The sequence below is a fragment of the Acipenser ruthenus genome, chromosome 27, assembly GCF_902713425.1.
Source record: "Acipenser ruthenus chromosome 27, fAciRut3.2 maternal haplotype, whole genome shotgun sequence".
Lineage (NCBI taxonomy): Eukaryota > Metazoa > Chordata > Actinopteri > Acipenseriformes > Acipenseridae > Acipenser > Acipenser ruthenus.
The window spans coordinates 841,329-860,622 of NC_081215.1; the positions used below are offsets into that span (position 1 = coordinate 841,329).

At 42.3% G+C, this 19,294-nt stretch overlaps 1 protein-coding gene across 3 annotated transcripts in view; it reads left to right on the top strand.

Moving 5' to 3' along the window:
• Window positions 1–19,294, top strand: part of LOC117963782 (multiple epidermal growth factor-like domains protein 6) — an 84,282-nt gene that overhangs the window by 38,567 nt on the left and 26,421 nt on the right. For 2 of the 3 annotated variants that reach the window (XM_059002647.1, XM_059002650.1), the window contains one exon: window positions 2,969–3,091. In XM_059002647.1, the coding sequence (XP_058858630.1) occupies window positions 2,969–3,091 (123 nt within the window). Of the gene's footprint in view, window positions 1–2,968; window positions 3,092–10,913; window positions 11,347–19,294 lie in introns of those variants that run through there. The other variant, XM_059002649.1, reaches the window with a different exon arrangement.

Here is a 19,294-nt window from a genome sequence, read left to right on the forward strand (position 1 = left end):
AATACAGCTACTCTTGCGTCTTGTAGTGGTGATCCAGTTTTTAAAACCATTGCAGCTTTTAGGAGTCTTTTCAGAAACAGAGACACGGCGGTTGCAATAGTTCGTATGCATGGTAAACAATGATCTGTACAAAACAGCATAAGGTAATGACACGGGACACACTTACTAGTAAATACTGGAGGATATATGCCCTTCTGTCATTTGCACCATGTTGAGTTTTCTATATGTATCTATTTTATAATGCTTTTTTTGTTTGCATAGTGTTGGCAGGGCAACTTCTCGAACTCCCTAGAGTTAACACAAACTGTTTTAAAATATCTAAAAATGTAATAAACAAACGTTCGCGAAGGGGATCATGTTGACAACAGACGTCTAGTTTCACGGGGAGTGCCCGTATGTCATTCAGGAGGGCGCTTTGAGAACTAGCACACTGCTTCTTTAAGAGCACAAAAGAAAATACGAAACATACCAAAAAAAATCCATCAGCAGCGCGCTGATTTAACAAAATATCTCAATTCCCTAACCTCTAGTCAGTGCCTTAAATCCAAAGCAACTGACACAAATAACAAACTGTACAAACGCACATCTGCAAACCAGGTCTCCAAAACCCTCTCAATAGCTGTCCTCCTGTAACACAGCCAAACTGTGCAGTGGTTAACCTGCCGTTTTATACCTGTGCTGGATCCTTCAATTACCCACAGTGCCTCACTCCTGACTGAGGCATTCTGTGAAATGTGGTTCTTTAGCTCACTTTTAAATCGTAGAACTACAATTATTTTCCCTCTTGTTTCAACCCATCTAAGGCTATACAGACTCCACATTATCTGGAGCCCTATATACTTAACTTCTATACTTTTCCCCCAGTCTTTGCTAGGTATTTAATAGGGCTTATCTCTCCAACATACTAAAAGGCACGGTGACAGACATGTGTGTTCAGTGTGCTTACTGGATGGAATGTGCTCACCTAGCTTTTCACATCCTTGTGCTTGAGTTTTGATCCCAAACAGAGAGCTTTTTTTAATTGTGTGTGTTTTTTTGGCGCTGGTACTGTGGCACGTACTGTTCAGAGTCAGTAGCACACAACAGAGATTATAATAAGAAACCTTATCCCTGTTCCAGCTCTTACAGGAAACAGTCTGCCAGACTCTTAATAGCTTCCAGTTTCATAGCTTGCGCCACTTCAATTAGATTCATCTTTTTTCTTCTTCTTCTTCTTTTTCTTCTGCAAACGATATTGGAAAATGTTCTTGTAGTGTAAGCAGGTTTGAAAAAAGCAAGGGATATTGTTACATGAATTAGTACTTTTGCTGTTTTGAATTTGCGAGTCCAGAAATATCCAGTGCCATTTGGCATCTTTTTAGTTTTGGATAATCAGCCTGTACAGTATGTATTGCAATTTCAATAAAGTGGAGATTATACAAGGTACTTCTTGGCTTGACCCTGTCTCTTAGAGAATTGTAGAGATGTCAACATCACTCTCTGGCTAAATTAAAAAAGAAAGACAGAACAAAATGTTTAATTTATTACTTTCAGTCTCTCTATCCTGGAAAATAAAGACAGGGACACCAGCCCTGTTCTGTATAAATATCTTAAAGTTCCCAAAATAACACAAAAAAATGAGCCAGGTCTACATTCTTAATGAAAAGTTGGGATATTTTGGGAGAGATTGTCGGAAAAATGGGAAAGAAAGGGCACACTGAACCGTTCACAATTAAAATCAGACCTCGGAACTCCTGGTGTGAATATGGAACACCGGAACTCGGTGTGAGAGCCAGGTCGCGTCTTTAGCCAATCAAATCTCTTTTTTTCTTGCGTGGTACAAAGAGGGCGGAGCTTCAGTAGAGAAGGTGTGGTGCATTATGTTGTTTTGACAGTTTCCAGACCTTGACAATAACATGGCCCATTTTCTTTTTTCTCCCTGTCCAGAGTATGCAATGAATTATTCATCCTGTTGTTCTGTGTGTAACTGCTGTAATTCTCACCCGCTGCTCGCTGCAGGGGAAACGTTTCCAGTTAATTGTAATAATTCCCTGATTTTGCAGGGATGCGATGACCACAGTGTTAATAACCTACAGATGTAGCCCCTTCTGACAGTCTCGCTGACGTTGGGAATGCAGAGCATTTGTTTAATTGTCTGATAATGTGCTTTTTATATTAAATCAAAGAGGTGGAAGCACTGAAGGGCTTCTGTCATTGTATCATTAATATAGACCCACTATTTAGGAAAGCTTTTTATCCCCCAGCGTTGCAAAGGTTGCGTGAAAACAACTTGATTACAATCACTGGGTTTCCTTTTTAATCTGGTGCAAATTGCACCCTGGAGTAAACAGAGCTGCTCTGCAGGGGCTGTACCTATTCAGTCAGTAATAAATGGAATAAAAGAAAAAGACATCATTGCTCTTGATACAGGGAAGGACAGCCGGGCGAATCCTCATTCTGCGTGAGGACAGAATCAAACCTTCAGAGAGGGTGGATTGGATCAGAGTGGTCTCTACATGCTTTGGCAGCCATCAGTTATAAATGCATGGAGCGATTTAACCATACAAAACACTAGGGACAGCAAAAGACAGTCCCGACCTTTGCAATGGTATTGCTTTAGATTGGGCGACTGATATGCAGTCTCTCGTTCCCAGCGTTACTCTTGCTCTTCTGTTGAGTGTAATCAATTTTGACATGAACCTGCAAGCTTCATATTGCTCCTCCATTACAGCGTTTGATTCAGTGCCCATGTTTGGATTCACAGAGAATCCTCTAATTACCAGCGTTTTGCAATTTCAGCAGATTTTTAAATGCATTTTTTTTTTTTTTGGCCGAGCCGTAGAAATGCAACTAATACGAAAGCGTTTCATGAAAGTAACTAATTTATGGTATTTATGCATGTGGGATATGCTTTATTTTTATACTTATATTTACAGCCTATTTTCCAATTCATTAAATAACGCCCCCCCCCCCCCCCTTCCTCTGACAGATAAGAATGAGTGCGAGGAGACGAACGGGGGCTGTGAGTTTCAATGCTGTAACACCATCGGCAGCTTCTACTGCAAGTGCCCCCAAGGGATGAAGCTGAAGGAGGAAGGCAAGACGTGTGAAGGTAGGGATGTAGGGATGCCCCTGCACTGTTACCTTGTGCAGGCTTCACAGCGCATTCAATGGGATTCGAGTCCGATTAGGATCATACTCATTATAAATCACGTAGGGGCAAGCAATCCATAAGCGATGTGCTGATACCATTGCCTGTGAACGGTACTCAGATGTGAAGGGGAGAGAAGGACGGCTGTTCTTGTTCTGAGATCAACACATTAATCATGCATGGATTTATTTAATACCTGCCAATAAATACTTAAAGGCAGTTATGAATAACTGTGCATAATAACACTGTAATTATGTGTAAGCACACATTGATTTGCTCAGTAACTGCTGTGTCAAGATGCTGTAATTGGGGTCACTGAATGTAAAGGGTTAATGAGTTCTGGTACCCAGCTTCTTCTGCATTCTACCCACTCTGCAAAAAAGGAAATGGGATTGGGTTCAAAATTAAACCCAGTGTGTGCCATTGTGGTTGGAAACTACCCTTGAGGTACAACCTAGACAGCTTTCTGGTCCCTAAATGACATGGTTCTGCCAAACGTCAAATATGAAATGGAAAACAGTTATGCGTGTTGCTGAGATGATTTTCCATTCATTTTTATTATCGTAAAAATAGTCCATCGACTCAAGTATCATTCTTGAAAAGCCACTTCCATGTCAGTGCTAGACTACATATAGCCTAAACCAGGCAATAAAATAACGGCTTAGATTTTAGACTTGTTTACTGCATGTCTTCAATCAGGAAGCTGTTGTGCAAGCTCATGCAAACCTTATAGAATGGAATTTTGCTTTTTCTTTTAAAACCTCTCGTTGCTCCGTGTGTAGCAATAATTTTCAAGGCTGCTGGAAGCAACACAGTCAAATAAAAAGGCTGAGCAGTGTTTTTTCTGAATAATGCTACCATTGGGAGTAGAATTCAGAGGGGCTATTTAAGGAACATGGACAGTTAGAATAAGAAATCTAAAAAAACAGCCAAGAAGAAAAGTTCAGCAAAAGTTTGTGCTGCCTTTCACATAAGTTTGTATTCTTTTGCTTTGTTTTGCTTCTTTTTAAACGCTGGTGTCACTGCGGGTAGCGGGCATGTTTTGTTTGTGTTCTAATTCTACAGGGTGAGGAACGAAGACCTTATCAGGTCTGTAGACAGCGCCGGGGGTGCAGGCAATACAAAACAGTCAGGACGTAGTTCAGGGTGATCCGTTTAAGTGATCACAACCTCGGGACATGGGGGAGATGAGGTGGGGCGTCTAAAGAGTTCTAGCAAACAAACCAACAGGATCACGGGGAACAAGATGACAGGGAGCAGGTACATTAGAGAGACGCACCTAAATGATTTATAATTACTGCCCTGACGAACTGACCAATCCTCTTCCAGAGTGGCATGACATCAGAGCACCTAATAAGCAGGTAAAGCAATGGAGAACAAACATGATGTGGCAATTTAACTAACAATTTACAGTAAAGTGGAACATACCCAGCAGTTAGGGTTACTGATACATTTGGTCTTTATTACAAGGGCTAGGTCCATACTGACTCTGTGATGTCTGGGCTGTAATTGGAGGGTTAGCGGGTTGGGTTCTGGAGTGGAGTTCCAGTACATCAAAGGGGCCCGGTCACTCGCACAGTGGGATCACGACACAGCGTTTCTCTATTCTGTTTTCTCCTTGTGATCCCAAAATAGAAAAAGCCATGATGTCATCCTGTCAATATTTATATGCAATAGAACAAGGCTTCTGCTAAGAAATATATAACAAGGCCACCTGCAGCTCTAACGTTTTGGGGAATTTTCCAGATGTTTTTTAAACACCATCTTTTTGGTACAATTGTATCCTTTCTGTTGTAAACTCAGAGGTTTAAGAAGGTTGGCCCTCTTAATCCAGTTTAAATCTCTTTTATATGTTGCCAGTAAAAATATATATATGTACATCATGGCACATGTATTCTGGAATGATCTGCCTAGCTCTATAAGGGAAGCCCCAAGTGTCACTGCTTTTAAAACAAGATTTAAAACACACTTTTAGAATGTAGCGTTTTTATGCTAAAATGATGTTCCTTTCATTCTCTGCCTTGTTTCACTGTTCAGTGTGTTTCTTTTGTTTTGATTGCTTTTCTTGCATTCTTTTATTAATTTTCGCTGTGTGGCAATTTTTATTGTGAAAGGCGCTATATTAAAAATAAAGATGATTATTATTATTATTATTATTATTATTATTATTATTATTATTATTATTACATGGCACACTTCTTTTAAAAATCCTATGGCATGTCTGTCACCTGCAGTGAGAAGTCGTTCAGTATTCCTATCCTGTTTAGTAACCCTGTGTTATTCCCATTGAACACGGAAACATCAGGGACTGATATTAACTGCTGACTTCAAAGAGAAAACATGCGTCCATTTAAACGACTTTCCCTTCAACTTAAAACAGCAGCCTGATCAACGAAACGATAAAACACTAAAGAACTACAAAGAGAACTGAGAAAACCGGACACTGAAGAACGTGAACCGTTGTGAATCGATGACAAAATATAAAGTGATAATCCAGGTTTGGGGGGGGGGGTTCTATCAAGCCCATAAACTGTCCGTCAACCTTTTTCGTTTTGCAATCTGAACATGTTGATTGCATTTCTGCTTAGTCTTTGATGTCGATCCCCCCCACACTATACAACACTGTTTTGTATGGGCTGCAGTGATCGGCTCTATGGGACTAAACTTACAGCTTAGTTAAAGAAAAGGCGTCTCAATCAATAGCCCGCTGGCCAGTGGTCAGCTTGGGTGAGCTGAAGGATACCCAATGCCATACTAGCCTATAGAGCTTGTCACAACCCTCCAGTCTCTGTGTTCTGTTCCTAGTTTGGCTTCCATCTGCGTTACATATTTCTTTAGACAGGAAACCTCAACCTTCTGCCCCACACCTCATCACAGCATGCAAGCAGCTATACAAGCGAAGAGGACATCATCTCATAAAGGCAGCACATGGTATTTATTTCCCTAGTGTCCCCGTGATGAATCCGAGCTATTTCAATAATCCATGTATTTATGTAAAGCATTCTTCTGCTCAAACAGCCAGCTGCCTCTCATAGAGTTAGTGTGAGCATTACGGTAAGATGCAGAGGCAGTGTGTGTGTGTGTGTGTGTGTGGATGTGTGTGTGTGTTTTTAGGAGCTCAGCTGGTAATTCTACATTTGACTCACGTACAGGTATGGATGAAGGAGATATAGAGAGAGGGCTATTTCCCTGTTTGTTTCCTGTGGTTTTAATCAGCATCTACATCAGCAGTAATGAAGGCCAGACAGGGAGATGATAGCCCACAGGCTTCCATTCATTCAGTCTGTCCGGGTAGCGTAGTCACTGACCTCCGCTACTGTGTTTCTAAAAGTACTAACCATTACAGTACCCAAACCTGCACGTGATTAAGGGAAAATATGAAATCCGTTCCCCTCGAATTATATTCTCTACTTGGAACCTGGGCTCTCAAACAAAGAGAAATGATCATTCTGTTGGCATGAAGTCTGTATCAATCATTCCCCAAGTATTCTATATATACTGGCTTATAATATAAAAAGGAATTGGTTCCATTTAACCAATTTTTCTTATTCAATCATTCTGTGGGTTGAGGTATTGTAATTGCCATTGCAAGCAAAGCAGACACCCATAAATTGTAAAAACCAATACAAAATATATTTTGCATTGGACGCTGTCTGTGGACATGTCTTTGATTTTCGTTTTAAAGACTGTGAAGGAATTCCAATAGTGTGATGAAGCATGCTGCCATATTTCGGTTTGGAATTGTTCGGATTATGAGCGATGACTCAAAGGCTGCTGGAAATGAAACAGTCCAATAAAAAGACAGGAACATTGCTCTCCCTTCTTGAGGACTCTTCTGGGAACAGACTGTACTGGAATTCAGGAACACAGGTGGATGGAGCGAACTTCTGGCATGTCAAATCTCAAAACAAGAAGTTTTAAATGTTCTTTCAAAGTGTCCCAATTGCATTGGTACCAGTAGGAAAGTAATTCTAAAACCATCTTATACAAGTTAAGTGAACCAAAGCTTTAAAACCAATTTTCTATCCATCTGACTATCTACCTATACCTTGACACGTTCACAATAGGAATCTCATTCCCAACTCTACACTGTGCTTGGAGGGTGTTTTATTATTTTTTGTCATTGTGGATCGACTTTGTGGAACAGATAAGATGAAACCGATAGATAAACTCCACGGCTGCCAAAATCAACACGAAAGTCCCAATCCGATCAGGGAAAGACATCTGCAATGAATTCCCAGGGAAAATATCCCTCCTCAGGCAGCGTGATTGGCTATTTATGTAGAATAATTAGCAGGCCACTGTCTGAGGGACATGTGGAGCTTTGCATTGCCTGGGCTTTACTCCTGGTGCGGGATCAGCAAGCTGAGCAAAGGAATCTACAGCACAGCTCCGCATTGTGGAAAATATATCAGGATAAAGAGCTTGATCACTTCTCCAATGAGAAAACGCATTTGAGCTCCTCACATCTCAGCAACGTACTGTCTGGAAAAAAGCAAAACATCATCCTGTTTTATTTAATGAATGCTCTAAAGTATTGCAGTAGAGCATTGCTAGGCTGGAGTTCGCCTGCACTATACCTACAATAACTGCTTGAGCCACTTATTCTTTAAACCGAAGGATAGGGCAGGCAGGGCTCCTTAACTTTAAACATGTATAAAGAACATGGATAAAACATTCAGTGAACTAGTGCAGTACATTATCTGCCATTTGAGGATAGTGAAAGCTATTGAAGGGCTCTCTCTAGACTCTATCTTTGTTCTTTATATTGCTTTATTAGTCTAACAGTTGAACAGTAGTATTATACTGCACTGGTATCACACAGTATTCATAGCCTCATAGTTTGGTAGCATAGGATTATAGCATAGAAGTTTCTGATTATATTAAAAAGAAAAAGGACGATGGAAAAACCCGCCTTTAAAATGTACTCCCTGTAAATGTCAGAAGCGGGCCTGAGCCACGGTGCTGTCCTCAATCAGAGAACACCTGAGAATTCTCCTGTTCAACCCGGACCAGCTGACCCGAGGCTTGCAACTACCCAGCTCAGGTTAGTAGTGTACAGCCTGGCACTGTGCAGACTCTGGAATCCTCTGGCAATGCAAGAGCTGCTTCTTCCTCAGGCAGCCTGACCATCGATCTCACTGCTTAAAGCAAGCACCTGGTGCACATCTGGGATGCTGTCTCTGTAAGAGAAGATTTGATTAATGCAGTATGTTTAAACCCGCAGTTTACAGCCACCTGCGCTCATCACCTGCTCCACATTTTCCTTTTCCAGATGAGATTGAACGAGACCTCGAATATCTCGGGGACTGACAGTTTATTCAGGCTTCCCTGTACGTCTTCCACTGTGTCGTATTTCACCTAAAAGTATTGATTCACATTCGCTCAAATTTGCAGGAGTACCGGGCAGTGTTGTGTGACACACTGCCACTACAGATTCTGTGCTGTACCCTGTCGGTCAGAGGAGGTTGAAAGCTCTGAAAACCGCAGCCTGGCTCTTTAGCATTGTGGTTAAGATGCTCGCTTGTGGTACATGGGGTCGCTGGTTCGTACCCAGCCTCTGCCCTGTAACATATACTACATAAAAAAAATAAAAAATAAATTCTGTTTGAAAGCTTGATTCATTCTTGCCAATGAGCTCAGAAGGAAATGCAATTAAAACCCTGTAGCTTTCAGCATGTCATGTTCCTGAGTGTGGAGGTATTTGTGTGTGTGTGCATGTGGCCCTCTGGCTCACTCAGGCTGTGGCGTGCTGTGGTTTGGCAGGTGAAGGCTGGTACCACGCTTGCCAGGAATCCAGGGCATCTCTCCAAACCACAAGTCAAAGAGGAGCCGGGGGGGGGGGGGTTGGTCCCAACCCTGTCGTCCTCCAACCTTCTAGTTAAGTCTGGAAAGCCCTTGTCTTGTGATTCGTTTCTTTTGTTCAAACCATGGTCATTACTGTTCATTACTACAGCACCAGAAAGTGTGGGAACACAGAACAATATATCTCAGTAAATGCAGGAAACTGTGTTTGCCTGTAGCACAGGGAGAATGTATGGAGAGTAGTCTGGCTTCTGGTCTCCAGAGGTGCCCACTGCAGTGGGACAGTGTACCTCTCAGCTGAGCTGGCTGTGTGCTTGAGCTAGACTCTGCAATCCATTCTGGGAAAGATCAACACAGGGAAAGCGATACCCATGAGACCTGGGAAAGCCAAGCTCCCACTTTCTCTTGACTAATCCTCTCTCTCCCTCCGGCTGAAACACCAGTTCTTTTGCTGTTCCCTGTAAAACACCATTAGTTTGACGGCTTCTTGAGTTAAAGACAGAGCTTCAGGAGCTGCGTGATCTTTAAATCAGTAAGTGGCTAGGACTAATTCAAACAGAGCGGAATTTGCAGCTGAAACTGCTCAGTGTAAACAAACAGGACAAGCAACAAGTTCTGGTTTCAGATGCAACAGCATGTGCAGAAGGGCCGGCCAATGAAGAGTGTTAGTAAGGGATCATATTTTAATATGAAAATTGAACACGATTGTGGGGCACTGGAGCTTTAAGACTGATTTGAGAACATTAATCAAATCATTTCTCTGCAATTTTTATTTTTCTCATAAATCTTGTTTCAGAACGCAACCGCAAAATAAAATCTGCAGCTGCAGGATATTTAACATTTGGACTGTATATTGGAACAACAAAGGCATTTCATGATTTGCCACAGTCTGGAAATGTTTGTTCTTCAATTTTTATTTGCAAAATCTAGAACAAATGTGTTAGGTGTTGAGTGCCCCTTTACCACTGCTGGCCCTTTAAGACTTTTTACAGTGAAATAAATAGATCATATATATATATATATATTTTCCATATAAACAAATCAAGTTGTTTATCACGGCTTCAGAAACCTCGTGATTTCTGATTATGTGTTTCATTTCAGTTGCACAGCTTGCAAAACACAATTAATGGAAGTACTGTACGTAGAATTTCAGATTCAAAGGATTGTTTAACTTCCTGTTATAAAATAGTTGATGTATCCAATAAAAACACACACTGTTGTTTCTTTGTGCAAATACAAGGCTTGTTTAGCAGAGGCCTATAACACAATCGAATGCTTGTTTTGCTTTCCCTTTTTTGCTTAATTTCATTGAAACCCAATAATGTCGTAAATATTCATATTTTCCATAGACATTATTATTAATTTTTTTTTAGTGTGACCTTTGGATTCATCACAGCTTCCAGGTGATTTGTCAAGAGTATGTCAAAGTAAGTTTCCACGAGCCTGGAGAATATTGCCAGTCCTCTTATCTGATGTTCTTGATGGATGGATACTCTTACACTGGATCCAGCAATGCTCCGTTGGATTTTTACTGGAGGGTTGATTTTGGACTGAGACTTGATGTCCTCACCCACCTGTAGTGTTAAACATTTCATCAAAATCAACATATATTGCACGCTGCCTCTGGGAAGGGCATTGAAGTGAATGGAGCACGTTCGTATTTTTGGGCACGGCTGTGTATAATATTTCACAGGAGAAGATGCTGACAGGATCAAGTGGGACTGTAGCTTTAATGTCATGCCATCTAGATCAAAAACAGGCATGCTTCATTCTTGTAACTTCTCCTCGTGCTTGTTTTTATTGCTGCTTGTGTGTGTGTGTGTTAAGGAATGTCATGCCCATAACGTATTTGGCTGGAAACGTTTGTAAGATTTTTTTATTTTCTGGGCTTGGTCTTACCTGAAAAGGAGGCGTAAAGAGAGAGAGGGTGGAAAAGCAGAGGGGGAAGGAGGTCTCAGAGATCTGTAGAAAAAAGCAGCAGGAGAGAGAGGGAGAGAGCTGGATTCATGTGTCTGACAGATGCAGTGGCTGCAAAACTGGAACGGGAGAGCTTTGTGTTTTGTGTGCAGTTTAGTCTCCAGATGTTCTGTTGAAGCCAATGCTGACTGATGTTTTTTTTTTTTTTTTTCTTGAACTAGACTGAGGAATAATAGATGGACGACTGTACTACATTCTAAATTAGTGTTAGTTTAACTTAGAAAAAAAATCCCTTTCTTTTTTTTCCTTTATAAAGTTTTGTAGGTTATTTAACATGGGATCGCTCGGTCGGTTTTTGCTGATGCTGTGCTGTTTCAGCGGCTTGTTTGGTACAAGTTCTGGTTCTGATAATACTCTGTACCGATACCACCGGAAGAACTGTTATACCTGCTACTACAGGAACACTGGGTACAGAACCGGCTACTACGGACCAGGTCAGTGCTGGGTTACAGCCTCTGCATGCCCTTCCAGTCTCTGCTGTTTACACCGGGAGCCCAATACTGACAGCACAGGGGATTGCATTTGGGATTTGGGTATTCCGCTTTTTGACTTGAACCACCTAATTCACGATCCAGTAGTATAGTCATATAGTCATGGGCTTATAAATCCATCTGCATACAGAACAGTACATTATTATTACTTTTAAAAATGCCACTCAGACACTTTTAGTATCTGTTTAAAGAAAAGACAAAGGCATTGTAAAGTGAGCAACTCAATTTGCTATTTAATGACGCTAGTATTAAGGTACCTCTATATAACAAATAGGGTTATTGGCTGACTAAAGCTGGGGATGCCAGCTCATCTGTGCCATGGATTGTGAACACGGCTTAACATTTAGCAGCCTGTTCACATTTCAGCCGCTGATGGATGTATGTTTTAAAGGCAGGCTCTACACTGATCTGTATGGTGTTTATTGGAGTTCCACTGCAGGTTTTCAGCTCCTTGTTTTTTTTTTTTACTTGTTTTGTACTCACAGTGGCTGCTTCCTCTTGTGTTGTCTGGTAATTTGCAATGCACCTCTATCCTACTGCAGTAGCAATTCACTATGTTTGTTTTAAAAGGAACGGCTGTGGTTTTCATCAATGAGTATTTAAGATGCAAGAGCAGAAGTACTTGATATAGCCAGCGGTACTGGGAAACAACAGCTCAATATTTATTCATACGTCAGTGTTTGAAATATCTACTTTACTCCTGCAGTTTATACAGCAGTTTTTACCTGCAAGATATATTTAGAGCATAAGAATATTTACCAACGAGAGGAGGCTATTCGGCCCGTCAGCACCCGTCCGGTTCCTCGTAGCTGATTGATCTCAGAACGTTGTCAAGTCGGGTCTTAAAGGATCCCAGGGTTTCTGCCTCGGCAACATGACTGGGCAGCCCATTCCATACACTCGCCACTCTCTGCGTGAAGAAGTGTCTCCTTCCCTCTGTCCAAAGTCTATCTCCTCTTGGCAACGTAATAAAACATACTACACCATTTAAGACTGCTGTTGTATTACAAGGTTTTGAAACTACCAAAAATGTATTGAAATACTGATCAGGCATTTGTGTACCCGGTCTTGAACAGGTTAACCTAATTTTACCAATTACGTACATCAGGGAACCAATTAAGCCTCCATCTAGGTCCTAAAGCAGGTAGCTACTTCATTACACCTGTTAAACGTGATGTTGAATGCCTAGCATTCATCATTAGCTTTTATTACTTTTTAAGGGTGTGGGCACCTTTTAAAAGGCAGGTGTTGCAGTCCATGGAGTATCAGGTATGAGGTTCTTTCAACTTCCTTAATTCTGTTAAACAGGCGTTACATTTCTCTTTACGCGACTGTAAGCTTGCATGTGTTAACAGCCTGTGATGTCGTGCCAATTGCACCCCCTCTTTGTCTGAACCCTGATTCAAGACGTAGAAGTAGTACTGTGTAATAAACGGCTGTATAGTGTCGCTTCACGAATCCAGTCCCTTTTGTCTTTGCCACCCCACCAAAAGCTTCGCTTGCTACATTTCAGTTATGCATTTGCTGTAATTGTAACTGTATGCTTGGTTATTATTACGCTCTCCTAGTTCAGAGCTGGCACTGTTGAGATGTGCCCATGCCTGCCAGCTCTGTAAAGATTCACATACAGTTACCAACAGACCATGCCTTTCAAAGCTTAACAACACGTACCTACAAGGAACGCCTGTTCTATATTTAAAGCAATGATCTGAATGGAGGAGACAGATTTAGTTCTTTCTGCAAGCCAGCACTTCACAGATCAGCGCAGTGTTTCCAGATCCAAGCCGGAAGGTTAGTGCTAGTTACAGCGGACGGCCAGAAACTCTTGAAGACAAAAACCCCAATTGATTCCTCCTAAAATCAGAAATGAACGCTGTCTTAGCAGTGCCCTGAACAAACACCTAGGGCAAGGCAAACAACAAAGAAAAAAGACTTTAATAGGAAGGTTTATTGCTGCTCCTTTGACCTATTTATATGCTGGTGAGTTCTGGAAGCCCCTTGTTCAGTTTAAAGGCTCGGTTAGAGAACGTTACAATACCGGGGAGAGCGGGGGGTAAAGACATGGCAGGAAACGTGGATCTCGTTGTTTCTATTGTGGTTTGTTCCTATATTGTGAGTTCCGTGTAGCTACAGCACAGCACAAAAGAAACAGCCGTCTGTCAGGAGTTTTATGGATCCCAGGATGTCTATCCTTGTTAAATATGTTCACAAAGAGAGAACTAGAGAGCCAGTGTTTTGCATTTATAAAGTCCAGGTGGATGAAAGTGTCTGCGTTTGCATTGCATGAGAGTTGCAACTTAGCCTTAAAAATGCAATTTTGCGTGCATGGCACTGGCCATCTTTGCAGGGAGTATAAGAAAAAAAAATAAAATTAAAATAAAAAGCCAAACAAAACAATCAGCTGAATGAAAAGATTGTTTTCAGTGGAAGTGTCCTGGTTAGACTTTAGGGGTTCATGCCAGAGCTTCTAATTCAGCGCCTGAAATTCATTCTTCATTTAAAATACTTTGTGTTGCCCTGGACCTGACCAGGAGCAGCGTCTGCATAACAGCAATTACCCTGACAGTCTTAGCTGGGTTGTCAAGTATCAAGGCTTAATGGAGCCATTCATTACGCCTTAAATTGAGTCCGATGAGTGATCACAAGCCAGTATAAAAAGCTTCATAAACGCTTGATCTGTCCTTAGGGAATGTTGTGCTTTTGCAAGAGCTGCATATGTAGTGGCACCAGCTATGTAATTAGTGCTGTGCCATTACCCAGGTATTTACACCAACAGCTATATTTAAGTATCAGGTGCAAACATCGCATTAACACGTACTGTACCGTGCCTTTGTGATCCCTTTCATACAGTATTTAGGATAATAGTTCTGTGTGAGGAGCTCTCAAAATCATTCCGGGCGACATTGTAGAAATACTACAGAAATAAGCAAATTGTCATGTATTCAAAAGTTCCTTTAAAACTGGAAGAACACTGCTAAATTGAATAAAACCAGCCTTTAAAATCAGTGGTTTCTAAAACAGTTCTCTTTTTTCATTTCCTGCCTATACTTTAGAATTGTGGCGGGGGGGGGGGGGGGGGGATGATTGGAGGGGGGGTTGGAGGAGCCCATTCCAGTGCTGGCAGGGTCTTGGTAGCCCTCGGTTTGGCTAGGGCAGACCACTGTAATCTATCTCTGCTTGGCTGCATTCAGCTCCTATTTTTTCCAGACCCTGGAACTCCAGGGTTTACCGCATCAAAAGATTTTAGGATTTGAGGTTTCTGCCGGCTGGATTAAAAAACAGAAGATTGACTGGAACTGTCAGGCATCAGATGCAGCAGGGTTGTTGTTCTTTTCCAGGAAAGTATTCCTGTGATCATCCTCATTTCAATTGATCTGAGTGCTTTTGAACAGCTCCTTAATGTGCTTTTCATTCAGCTGCCTCGTTTGTTCTGCGCGCGATAGTCCATTCATGGCTCGCCAGTGTGAATGGGTTGATAGGGCAGAACCTGACTGAGGAGCTGCCAGCAGAAAGGAGAGGAATGTGCAGGGATGGGAATAATGACTGCGGGGAGAACGATGTCACGTCACACAACCAATCAGAAATTCAAAAGGAAAACTTACATGGTCATATAAGTTTGTCCTTTTTTTTTTAAAAGTTGGATAGAACCTTTAACCCCACTTACTAATGAATGATGGTTGTACCGAGACAGAGAATTTGTATTTATGTATTTATTCCTTAAAATAAAGTGTAAATTAAAAACTGCTTTGTCTGGTGCAGTTTTCTTTTAGATTATTAACTCTGTAACTTGTACTGACTTCACCCCCTGCCACTGGAGCCTACAGCAATTAAAACTCCACATTAACCTCATTTCCTTAAGTGAAGGCAGATGGTTCCCATTATTGATTGTGTCTGTGGTCTCGAGGAAGGAGCAAAGGTCTTTATGGGCAACACTCAGCGGGGGTGTGAGGTGCTGCGGTCCTGTTACAGATAGAGGGGTCCCCTTAACGTAGCTTTAGAAATGGGATTTTCTCATTCGCTTGAAGAGGGATGAAGCCCCTGAATGATGTATGCTTGGTGACTTGGAGACTTGAGAGTCTGATTTAGTTTTTATGATTTTTTATTTTTTATGTCTTATTGTTTGGTATTTTTTTTAATGGATTAATTATGTATAAAATAGAAGTGGAATGTGGTTCGCTCGCGTTTCAGTGTCCAGCAGCCCACACCGCAAAAGCAAGGTACAATTTGGTAGCATGATGGGGTGACTACTCCCTCACCCCCTAAGTGTGATCTGGGTCTCAAGGGCCAATGCAAGGAAGCTACCAATATTCCAGACAGGTTTGTTTTTTCCTACGGCTGCTCAAGAGAGCAGCAGCAGTCGCTTGTGCATCTTGGGTTAACAAGCACTTATATTAAGTAAATATTTTAGAATCTTTTAGAATCAGTGAGTGCTGTGTTACTTGAACCTTGCCCTGCTTTACACAAGGGCTGTTACCTCAAGAGGGGGTCTAGTCTTGTCGAAATCTTGCAGCAATTAGATCAGACACAGGAGAGACACAACAGTTTATCTGAGACCTCAATGCTGGCTGGCTTTGACAGTGTGCTTTCTACTCACTGTTTAGCTTCTCCATCGCGTGTACCTCTGTCATGCACTGTTTAGATCATTAAAAGAGCATTACAGTAATTTACTGTGCATAAACCTATTTGGATCATGTAAGCAAGGGGTTATGAGCAGTCTCGAGAGGGTCGGTTTTCTGGATAATTGAACCACATTCTGAAAACTACCTCAAGCGCCTAACTTTGCCCGACTTTAAAAGCAGAACACCTCCAGTTATGAACCTTGGTTCACTGATCCAGTTTTCCTGGATTACTGACTCTGTGATGTAATAGCAAGACCCTGTGGTGCAGTACAGCGCAGTACAGTACAGCACAGAGTACAGCAGGCTTTCTCAAGATCAGATGAATGAGGTCTTTGTTAACAAGATGCTCTTTCTAATCGGGGTCTCTCGCCGAATGCCTTCGAAACACATGGCAGAGCCTCGTCTCCCTGGGGGTTTTTAGAAGCATCTGTTTTGCAACCAAACATCCAGCACAGAGCGTCCGTACCTCACATTCCTGCGCTGGTTTTGTTCTTAATTGAAACACGAACGGACTGATCTGTGGAATGAAAATAACTACAAACCAGAATGAAAACAGATTGAGTTGTTCTGCTATCGGCACCTTTTTTTTAATGTTTCTTTTGGGTCTTTTATTGTTGTTTTTAATTGGAGAACTTGGCTTGCATTCATCCACGATGGGCCGAACCATCCCTTCTCATTCTTAACATTTAATATGTCTCTATTGGGTCTGCCAGGGGCAAGTATATTCTACAATGCTCTTAAAAAAACAACTATATGCACCTATACGTACTTATCTATAAATACATGACCCCTTAATCACAGGAAAATATTAACCTTAAAAAGGGGATTTCAATCGCAATATCCAAACTGTTTGTACACCTGCCTAAAAGCATTGCTACCATACTCTGTTTCACCCAAGTCAAGTACTTCAAATACATGCGATTAAGCCTCATTTCTCAGAAGCAGGAATGCACTTTAGCATAGGCTTTGCATCTGCTGTTAATTGAGAAAATATATGACAATTGAGAAAATGTGAGAAAAGGTACTAAAATTGTCACAAAACTAAATTATTGGTCAGTATTTATACAGTATGAAACAAAAGGAGATTCTGGGGTTATGTCAAGCTATGGATGCCCCAGCATTCTCCAGACACCCTCTCATGTGATTGGATCATTGCCCCTTGGTATGCACAGAGCTCCTCCCCACTCTAATCCAGCTGTTGTGTCTGCCAGTGCCCAGCCCCTGGAATGATAACAGGGGCGTGCAGTGGGGAGCTGGGACAGCTGGTAGGGATTCCAGACAATACAGCAAGTGAGGGGCTGGGTGCGAGCTGAGACATGTACCTGCACATGCTAATCACTCTGACAGTTCATACACTTACTACTGTACATGCACCAACACCTGGAGCATTCACAGGCTACACTGAACAATATCCACTCAGATACAAGTCATTATCTGCACCACTGCAGCATGTTACTATACAGTTAAGCACTTGAGTCGTTAGATAAGGGAGGGTGCAGCTCTTTGTTAAGGGATGTTAAGTGTCTTGTTTTATAACATTTGTGAAAGTTTTCCAGGCGATTTTTTAAAAAGGTGCATGCTTACTGTAAGACTGCAGCTGCTGTTTTTCCGTTATTTAGTATTTGTTTGCAATGTGTGTGTGTGACAGTCGATGGCACGCGAGTGCGTTGCTAGTTCAACTTCCAACCAATACAGCATCCACAAACTGCAGCCAAGAGAGGCAGTTTGAGCCAAGTTCAAACACCACGAGAATTCAAACGGAAGCCAAATAACAATAACTCTCCTGCTGTCTTCAAATCCAAACCCCACGCAAAACAACAACTCATGTTTTGCACTGAATTGCATTTGTTTGGGTCTAGCTATGATGAATGTTTTAGAGCGAAGCCTTTTGCCATCACTTTGTGGCGTGCAGTTTTGCAATACAGCACTATGGGTGGCCAGACTTCGTCTTTCAGCCACATAGCTTTTGCTGAATAGGAGATAGGCATCATTGAGCTGCATCATACTTTTAAATTCCTATAAGGCTGTGCGATCTGGGACTTGATCCCCTGCCTGTGAACCCTAAGACTTTTATTTATTTAACCTTTCCAAGTGACCATGGGGAATCATTCCCACAGACTGTGGTGCAAACATGCAGCTCCCCGTCAGTACAGCATTGCTATACATCCCCGTCAAGACCCAGGAATGCACCCCAGTCAAAGCAGGAGTCATCCCATATTCCTGGTCCCTGAAGATCAAGGATTTTAAAAACTAGCACTTTCATTCTCGTGAGGGGAGAGAAATGTCTTCAGCGTATTCAGCCACTGAAATTGTCTAAATGCAGTAACTGAGATAGTAGTTGCACTCAGAAAGCATGACAAAGAGATGAGGGTTGATGATGCCACTTGGCAGAAGTACACAGACTTGTAGAACAATGGGCCACTATGAATGTGTGTGTGCAAGAATGAAATGGGGGTTTTGATTTATATGATGGAAAGGCTGCCCTCCCTCCGCTGTTGCTCCTCCAACCCCTCTAACCTCATTTCTCTGCCTCTCCCCCCCTCCCGCACACTCTCTGGTGCACTCTGGAACTGTCACTCTTCTGCTAACAAAGCTGATTTCATCTCTGCCTTTGCCTCCCACCTCTCGCTCGATTTCCTTGCTCTCACTGAAACCTGGCTGTCCCCTGATAACACTGTTACTCCTGCTGCCCTGTCCTCTCTCTACGTCCTGTCCCATACCCCGCGTCTCACCGGACGGGGAGGTGGGACGGGTCTTCTCCTCTCTCCCTCCTTACTCTTTTCTGTCCCCTCTGATCTCACCTCCCTCTCTGTCACTACCTTTGAATTTCATGCAGTCCAACTAACCTCTCCCTGTCAACTCCTGCTCATTGTTTTGTACCGCCCCCCTGGGCCTCTCACTCACTTTCTGGATGAACTCGACTATCTACTCTCCTCCCTCCCCTCTCTGTCTACCCCGACTGTCCTGTTGGGTGACTTCAACATCCATCTCTCCAACCCCAGCCACTCTGCTGGATTCCTCCCTCTCCTTCACTCCTTCGACTTCTGTCTCTCTCCGTCCCCTCCTACCCACAAAGCTGGCCGTCAACTGGACCTCACCTTCTCCAGGGCCTGCTGCCCCTCCAACCTCTCTGTCACCCCCCTGGACCTCTCTGATCACTATTTCATCTCTTTTTCTCTGTCTCTCCCCCCTCTCCCTGCTCCTCCTACCCCCACTGTCACCTCTCGCCGTAACCTCCGCTCTCTCTCCCCCTCTGTCCTTGCCTCCACTGC